The 9119-nt window shown below is 41.6% G+C and overlaps 1 protein-coding gene across 2 annotated transcripts in view; it reads right to left on the bottom strand.

Annotated features, from left to right (window-relative positions):
• Positions 1 to 876: 876 nt before the first annotated feature.
• The window catches only part of Hibch (3-hydroxyisobutyryl-CoA hydrolase), a 68837-nt gene continuing 60594 nt past the window's right edge, over positions 877 to 9119 (bottom strand). For both annotated transcript variants that reach the window (XM_052192840.1, XM_052192839.1), the window contains 3 exons: positions 7360 to 7479; positions 4597 to 4630; positions 877 to 1501 (listed from right to left, as the gene is read on the bottom strand). In XM_052192840.1, coding sequence (XP_052048800.1) covers positions 1386 to 1501; positions 4597 to 4630; positions 7360 to 7479 — 270 coding nt within the window. In that variant the 3' untranslated portion in view covers positions 877 to 1385. The remainder of the gene's footprint in view (positions 1502 to 4596; positions 4631 to 7359; positions 7480 to 9119) is intronic.

Below are 9119 nucleotides of genomic sequence, written 5' to 3'. Positions count from 1 at the left end.
TTCTAACAAGTTAAAAAATAAATTATACTGACTGTTCTTCCAAAGGTCCTGAGTTCAAATCCCAGCACCCACATGGTGGCTTACAACCATCCGTAAAGAGATCTGATGCCCTCTTCTGGTGTGTCTGAAGACAACTACAGTGTACTTACATATAATAATAACTAAATCTTTTTTTTTTAAGAAATGCTATTAAAAATAAATAAATGATTAGCTGACTCTAATATAGAAATTATTCTGACTTAGAGATGTAAGTCTTCAGTCTGGAATTCTCTGATGTTTCTTTCGTACCTTAACAAATGTTCTGTCAGGAGCTGGAGAGATGGCTCAGTAGTTTAGAGCTCTGGCTGTTCTTCCAGAGGACCTGAGTTCAGTTCTCTGCACACACAAGGCAACTCATAATGGTCTTTAATCCAAATTCAGGGGATCCAGTGTTGTCTTATGGCTCTGCAGGCAGAGAGTGCACATGCAGGCAAAATATGCATGTACATAAAAATATTTGAAAAATTCTGTCAACTTCCAATTACTAAAGATATTTATATTTTAAACTGCTTTACCTATCACATAAATGTTTGATAAAATTTATAAAAAGCAGAGTATGTCTGTCTTAGTGACTGGAGTTTCTTAATTCCTCATTTTTTCCCAAGTTAGCAAATACTACAAATAATAATAGTATTTTCATTTCTACTGGGGAGTGGGTTCTCATGACTGGGAAAGGCTGAGAATTAGCTATTTAGCATTATGGAGACAGAACTTTATATAACCTTTTTCTTTTTTGCATGAGATTTTTCATGTTTACAAAGAATTTCTTTCACTACAATATTGTTTTAAAATACATGTTTACAGAGGAAAATTTATAAGATATCAACATACCCCATCCAAATTTCAGGGTCTTTATTTTTGATAATCTGTACATAATTTGGTTAATTAATATATAAACGAGAAGTCAAAGTTACCATTTTAATGAGAAATAAACTTGAGATTCTCTGGAGCTCTTGGGAATTTCTTATAAACCAGGGGCCAGCAAACCATTTCTGATGAAGACCGGAGTAGAAACTTAAGACACTTGAGGTGCTGTGGGCCATAAAGTCTGCCATGGCCACGGCCACGGCAAGCAGCCACGGAGAACGAGCTACGCTGTGCTGAAAGAAGGTCCCATAAAATGCTGGCGTGTGAACTTCAGCTGTAATATCATGGAAAGTTATAAACATTGGCGCTTAAACTTTGGGCAACCACTGTATTAGGAAGCATTAGCCTTTTTTTCATTTCCTTCTGAATCATTTAAAAATGAGAAAACCATTTCCAGCTTGCAGGCTGTGTGAAAAGGGGCGTGGCGCCAGGTCTGGCCTCTGTACTACGGTGTGCTGACCCTTGCTCCAAAATAAACTTCAGAATTTCAAATCACTGCTTCCTAGAGATTTAAAATAACTATTCAAATCTTCATCAGTAACATCTTTTAGATCAGCTGGTTTCCATTTTGGAGTCTGGTCTTTGTCAATGAGAACTGTCAAAAGAAGGTAGAGACATTAGCATATCTTTTTCTGCTATTACCAGATTTAATTACTGAACTAACAATTATGTGTTAGGCTTTTTTTTTCTATAGCACATTTTTTTTCTGTAAAGTTTATGCTTTTAATAAAACAGAGTGAACTGATCTGGTAGCTCAAACATTCCTCTTCTATCCTCAGACAAAACTGTAAACGAAATATCAATGTTATAGACAGATAAACACAGTATTGGTGCAGGCGAGAGGGGAGGCAAGGGCCAGACTTTTAAACAGTTTTTGAGAGGAAAATTAATTACTTGAGGTAGAAGAAAGGAGATTTTACACATAATTAAATGTAGATATTCCCCTTCTACCAAATCCTCTAGTATAGATAGCTCTGAATTGAAACAACAACAACTACCACCAAAACACATCAGGTAATCACCAAATCTTCTACTCCTATTTCAGTATAGACATCACTCAGGATAGCGACAATCTATCCCCAGATTGAGTAAACCTGGCACTTATAAAATAAAGAGAATGCCAATTTTCTGGTGTAAGTGCACTACAGTTATACACATGCTATTCGAGAGCCTGCATAAAGGGTATGCGGGAGTTCCAAACTGTTCCTCACAAGTACATGTGAATCCATACTTGAAAACAGTTAGAAAAGCATTGTTACGGTAGCACATCTCAGCCATGCCTAACATATATAACTTTAATGAAGGATGAGAGAGTGAGGGAGGGGGAGAGGGAGAGGGAGAGGGAGAAGGACAGAGGGACTGAGGGAGGGGAGGGGAGGGGAGGGAGAGAGAGAGGGGAGAAGGAGTTTGTTTTATTGTTTGGTGCTGGCAATATAGAAATTAAACCTTGGGCCTCATGCATGTACCCTGGGCAAGCATTCTGTCACTAGGCTATATTCCTATCCTTAAATATGCACATTCTATAGACACTTAGAAAAACCTAAATTAAATCTGGAGCATTAAGCATGCGGAGCAAAAATCAGGGAACCAAGAAAGATGTGTGGTTGGCTAGAGAAAGCTTTATGCAGAGTTAAATGTGGATATCGGAGAAGTGTTTTGTTTAGTTTTGTGGTGAGACAGCTAGGGACCTACAGCTATGCAGCCAGCTTTCTATGGGAGGCTGTACATTGTCCACTGTGGGTTTCTGAAGCAAATCGGAAATGGCCAATTTCCAACCTTCCAACCTAAAGCTTGTATTTCTTAGCCAGTGTCAGCGAAAGACTAGTCCTGGGACATCTTTCCACAGAATCTCTTTCCCTTCAAGTGTCTGGCTGACACAGTCTACCTCCTTGAGGTAGACAAAAAACACAGGGGAGAGTACCAAGCAAATCTGACCTGTGTTCCTACAAGACGGGAAGTGCTACCCGTGTAGGAGCTCAACAGGAAGTGCTGCCCTTGCAGGAGCTCAACGCAGCAGGGCGGAGCTACAAACCCTTGGCTCTGCTAACAGAGTTCATTTCTATCTTCTGTAGCTAGAGAGGAGCTCACCCTACATGTTAAAAGTAAGAATGTTTAACAGCCATCTCCCTAATTTGCTAAATTATTTTATCTAATTTGCCGACATATTTTTATAGTTAGCAAATTGCAGCAAGAATACTAAACAGTTCTACCCAGAACAGATGCTGTTTTCTGAATATGAGTCTATACTGAAACAGGAGGCAACATTTTTTTGTCTCACTAAAAAAAAGAAAAAAAAAAACAACCCGTAGTTTGAGCCGGGCCTGGTGGTGCACGGAAGTGATCCCAGCACTCAAAAGCTGGCTGGCCAGGCTTATTCAGTAAAACCTTGCTTATGATAAAAGTTGTTTTTCAATTTTAGAAACAAAAGTAGCCTGATAAGCAATTCCTTTGGGGTTTTGTTGGTGGTGGTATTGCTGGTGCCTTTTATTTTTATTTTGGAGACAGGGTATTGTCATTATGTGGTTCTGGCTAGCCTGGCTCTGCCTCCTGGGTGCTGGGATTAAAGTTGTGCACCACCACACCTCACAGGTACTTGCGTTTCAATTCAACATTCTAAGGTTGACTGACTTCAACTCCTTTTTCCTTAAGTAACTGAAAGTATTATCTAAAATATCTAAAAATATTTTGTATTTGCAAAAGGATCATCACACAGTTAACAAATACTTCAGTGACAACTCTTAAGCAGTACACGGCACCTGAGAGCTGGGACTACAATTTTGACCTGCGTGCATTGATGCACGCAGAATAGAAAATTAGTAGAAAAGATGCATAGTGTTTCCTCAAGCCACCTGCTTGGACTTGACCCCATGAGTCTTCCAAAATGACTGCACCCTATGCTCACTGCTATATCATGCTACAAATGATGAGAATTCTACAATAAAAAATAGGAATTTACCAAATCTCAGGGGTGTAAACACCATAATCCTTTACTCAGAGAAAAATTTCTGGGTTAGAGAACTTACAGGTCAGTGGTAGAGAAGTAGCCTAAACACATGCACTGTACTCTACCAAAATGATTAATAAAAACAAGAAAACTGGTCAGGCTGGGAGACAGGCAGGAAGAGACATGAAAAATTTATGCAGAAGAAAATAACTCATTTTTATATAAGGAACAATTGCTCTTTATAAACATAAGAACTATTCATAAAAGGAATGGTTACAAACTTTCTAGAGAAAACCAACACATGCTTTTTCTCTATTGCTGCCTTGAGGTGAGCGAACATGTCAAGTATAATGTCCCCTGGACTCAGCCAGGCAGGCTAACTGCCTGCACATCAAGGAGGTGGGCGGTGGGTTCAGACACTGCCCAGTCATCCCAGAATAGTACAAAGGAAGGAGGCAGGAGGAACAGCTGGGAGCTTTCTGGTTCAGAATTGACACACCTTTTAAAAACAGCAGGGCATGTTTACAAGTTACAAGATCCCATGAGCAGAAGGGACGCATACATCAGAGAGCAGCAGCTGTGCAGAGTACAGGGTGTGACACACACATCAGAGTGCTGAGACATGATCGTGAAACAGTTTTAGAGACACCTTCCATGTTGCACACACACACACACACACACACACACACACACACACACACACACTGCCTGCCAACAGTCAAAAAGTACAGATAACTGTTACTTACCAGCTCTAACACCTTCATGAAAGTCATGACCTTCCTGAAAGAAAGAGTGGAGGGAGTGGGTGTAGGCCCCTTGCTCCTGTGCTCTCTCCTCTGCCCGCCTTGGCCTTTCACCCCCATGACAATGCTGACCACAACACTAGAGTCTGGACCCCTCCAGATAGCTCACATCAGGCGACCTCCAACTTCACTGGCTCTGGCAAGCCCACCAAGCACCTCTTTGCTGCTCCTCGGGTTGGTGCACCTGTGAGTCTCCCCACCCATGTGGCCTTCATGTTCTTTTTCCAGCCATACCCTTGAAGCCACTGAGATGGCCACTTGCTCTGGAAAATGTCCTCAACCTTCAAAGCTTTATACTGTTCCAGAAAATTCCCTACCCTGCTTGCATCCTTGGTTTCCTATTGGAAAATCTAGGAGTGTGAATATTTTCATTTAAAAGTCATGATTTATAATGTGTCAAACGGGCACAGAAACCTACCCATGGTCCACGATGTAATCCCGTTCTCAAGGTAATGATTTAACTATTTCCCCTTTCTCAACTTCTCTTCTCACTCACTCTCTGCTTCCATTACATTCAGGGAAGGACTTGGCCTCCAGGAGCAATGGAGAACCTTTCTGCCATGCTGTTTTTGCACCAAGAGCCCTGCAGCTGGCTGGCACAGACTTTATTCTCTTCTCCTTTTCAAGACCAGAGGGAGGGACACCTTCCTGTTGAGGTCCAGTCCTGCCTACATCCCAGTCCACTCCTCCTTTGCCCTCCCAAGAGCCTTGCCTGAGAAGGGGTTCCACAGCTCTCTCTCTCTGGAAGCTGCAGGTCTAAGTGGCTGAGTGCATGCAGTCGGAATGCCTGGGATACTCACTGCACAGTGACCATCTTACTTTGGCATGTATTTCCTTTGAAGAAGTGGCCACATCAGTTCCTAATGGCACAATTTTAAACTGTTTCTGAAGGGTGCAGTGGTACACTAAGGGCTCAGTGAATGCTGTTGCTAGTTCACCTACAATCTTGTTTCTCTTCGGATAATTCCATCCTTCATGACCCTGGTCTAACAGCTCCCATCTTACAAATGAACCTCACAGTCTCTGGTTCTGTTCTGAAAATAAAAGCTGTCTACATGTAATACCATCATTTCTTCACAGTCCATCTACTTCATCTTACCTCCAATGTATCGCTCTAGTGGCCGCCTCTACCACTCTGGAAGGGCTTACCCAAACTCACTAATTGATTATAAACTGTCCTCTTAGTGTTACCTTGGTTCTCACAGACGGGCATGCTATATGTTCATTTTCATACAATTTTTAATTTATTTCCTTTGTGATCCAATCATCACGCAGTAGGGTACAGTTAAGTTTCTAAGACCCAGTATATTTTCTATCATAGTTGATTATTAGTTTTATTCCACTGTGGTTAGAAAAAGCATAAGGAATTACCTCAATTTTATTTGTTGAGACTTGTATTAGATCACAAAATATGGACTACTTGGAGAAAAATTCCATAGGCTACTGAAAAAAATGTGTTCTCTCTAGTATGTGGGTTTAATATTCTGCAGAGAGCAGGCCCATTTGATGTTGTTTAGACACAATGTCCTCTGGAGAAAGTGGGGTAATAAAGTTAATTACCTAACACTAATGCGTTAGGGTAGTTGGCTTTAAGTCTAGTAGCATTTGTGAAATTAGGTGCAGCAAGCTTGCTGTGTGTTTAGAGCTATAATGTCTCCTGAAAGGATTGTTCCCTTATCAGTATGACGTGACCTTCTTTGTAGCTTCTGATTAGTTTTAATTAAAAGTCTGTTGTTTCCTGTTTGTGTGGAATGACGGCTTGCAAGCATTCTTTTACTCTACCATATCTACTCTACTGGTGATGTATGGTTTTGGAAGCAGCTAAATGCTGGGTCCTGGTTTAAGTAGCGTCTGCTGTGTCTTGACTGGCTCTTGCTACCATGTGTGTTCTGACTCCTCTCACAGCGCTGACGTTGTGGTGTTTGTTTTCTTCATCCGCCTTTGAACAGCCACTGATCTAACGTTAACGTTTTCCCTGTAACCTGCTGGCTATGCTTACCTCTCTCTTCAGCCTCATGCAGTTCTTCAGTTTCCTCTCAAGGGCTGACTTGGTGCTCATGAATTACTTTCATATGCTTTTATTGTATAGCTTTTTTTTCGGTCCTCAATGATGCAAGATTTTTTTGCTGGGTAAAACAATCTGGGTTGACACCTGTGGCCTATCATTAGTGCAAGTGTGTCTGATTTTTAAAGTCTACACTGCAAATTGAGCTGTTAGTTATTATGATAACCCACCCTTCCCTGTGACTTGGTCCTTCTCTCTCTCTCTCTCTCTCTCTCTCCTCTCTCTCTCATAGCTCTCACTATCCTTTCTACTGTTTCGTTCCTTTAGTGCTTTGACTGGTATATGATGTGGGAAATTTCTTTTCTGGTCAAATTTGTGGTCTGTATGCCTCTCTCGCCTAGATGGCATCTTCCTAGACTTGGAAATTTTTGAGATTTATTGAACATACTTCCTATACCTTTGATCTGCTTTCTTCGTTTCTGATGCCTATAGTTAATTTATAAATTTGGCCCATAGGTCCTGCATGTTTATGATTTTTTTAAAAGACCAATTATTTTCTATGTGTAAGTGACCCAGTTCTACCTTTTCTTCAGGCCTTGATAATCTGTCTTCCATTTGCTTATTATTCTATTCTGAATTTTACAAGTACTACAGTAAATTTCCTAGCTAGAAAATAACAATATTCTATATAAAATTCTTACCATACATGCTTGACTTAACCGATATTCCATGGTCAGGACCTCTTGCAAGGTCTTTGACGAGCCCTCCATGAGCTGCCTTAGTGCGATCTTTAGTGATGTTGGAGACATTTTATTAATTACCTTTGGAGAAAAAACACTCCTTGTTACCCAACTGCTTCTTTGCTGTACATAACAAGCTATCTTAAGTTTCTATGTAAGCCATCTTAAAACCCGCACAATAACACTTCTTTTTTCTCTTTTCTTTCTTTTTTTATTGGATACTTTATTTATTTACATTTCCAGTGTTTTCCCTTTTCCAGGTCTCCCTTTCTGAAACTCCCTATCCCCTCTCCCTCCCCATGCCTCTATAAGGGTGCTCCCCCACCTATCCACCCACTCCCAACTTCCCAGCGTGGCATTCCCCTACAATGGGGCATCAACCCCCCTCAGGCCCAAGGGCCTCTCCTCCCACTGATGTTCAACAAGGCCATCCTCTACCACATATGTGGCCAGAGCCATGGGTCCTCCATGTGTACTCTCTGGTTGGTGGTCCAGTCCACAGGAGCTCCGGGGACCTGGCTGGTTGACACTTTAACCCCACTCCCACCCCCAACTCCTTAAGTCTCTTGTCCTTGTTACATTCATGTCTTTTATGTGTGTGGTCCACTGCACTTAGAGCTGCCTAAATGCAGGTCATTGTTGGGGTGGGGCAGGTATTACTTGGGCAAGGCATGTTCCCTGTGGCTATAGCACTCCCCTTTCTCTAGCAAATATAAACTACCAATAGCCCTCCAAGGAGTGGGTGGGGCCTCAGGAGCTCCTCCCCAACCCATGACAGAATGGTGATGAGCTTAGTCTCCTATAAATTTTTTCAGGTACAAAGTTCTGTGTTCTCTGTAACATCCTTACGTCTGTCCATGTAAGCTTGAGTACTGTGTAGGACAAAGTTTGGAAGAAAACAGTGCTACAGCCACTGTGCTGGTGAAGAAAGGACAAGGATAAAGGCTGTTATGAAGATGCATCTTTGAGGGATGCATTCTTCTGACCTAGGCCTTCAGGATATTATCTCATGTTCTGGTCCTGACTGGAGTTCTGTTCCAGGTTCTTCCTTGATGATTGCAAGCAATGAGGCGGATGATACCATCACAGCACTCTGTACCATGTGCCACTCTTGGTGGGCATACAAAAGGGCCATTTTGCTGACATACTCCATCTTTTCTTTAATGGGAACATAACCACATTATCTCAGGTAGACATTATGCTAAAGTCACCTTTCAGGCAGCCCGAGCTGTGCAAGCCAGCACCCATCCCTTAGCGCCCCATTACAGTTTGCTGCTCACATGGTCCATTTTCAATTTCATAAAATGAAAAACAAAGAACTTTCTCTTTTTGGGTGTCTTCTGTTGGCTACCAGGTAATTAAAAAAAAAAAGGCCACTTAAAGCCCTGTTTATTCATACTTGTAACATTCCTGGAATAATGGAAAAGAGCCTCATTTAAGAAGCTTGCTAACCTGATGTTTGATGACCTGTATCTCCTGAATGGTGCTCACATACAACAGACCACACTTGGAGTATGTGTGTTGGATATTGAACCAGGTCCTCTGGAAGAGCAACAAATGCTCTTAATTGCTGAGCCATATCCCCAGCCTGTCAATGGGGAATTTATTAAGAACAGTTCCCTCAGATTGGGGAAGTGCTTTAACATGTTTAATCCCACTTCCTGAGAGGGGAGGTAAGATCATTTCTTGGATAAGGAAGCTGAGCCCTGGTGAAAACTGGT

Source organism: Apodemus sylvaticus, chromosome 9 (genome assembly GCF_947179515.1).
Source record: "Apodemus sylvaticus chromosome 9, mApoSyl1.1, whole genome shotgun sequence".
In the NCBI taxonomy this organism is placed as follows: Eukaryota; Metazoa; Chordata; class Mammalia; order Rodentia; family Muridae; genus Apodemus; species Apodemus sylvaticus.
Note: the sequence above shows the minus strand (reverse complement) of the source record. Positions and strands in the feature narration are given on the sequence as shown.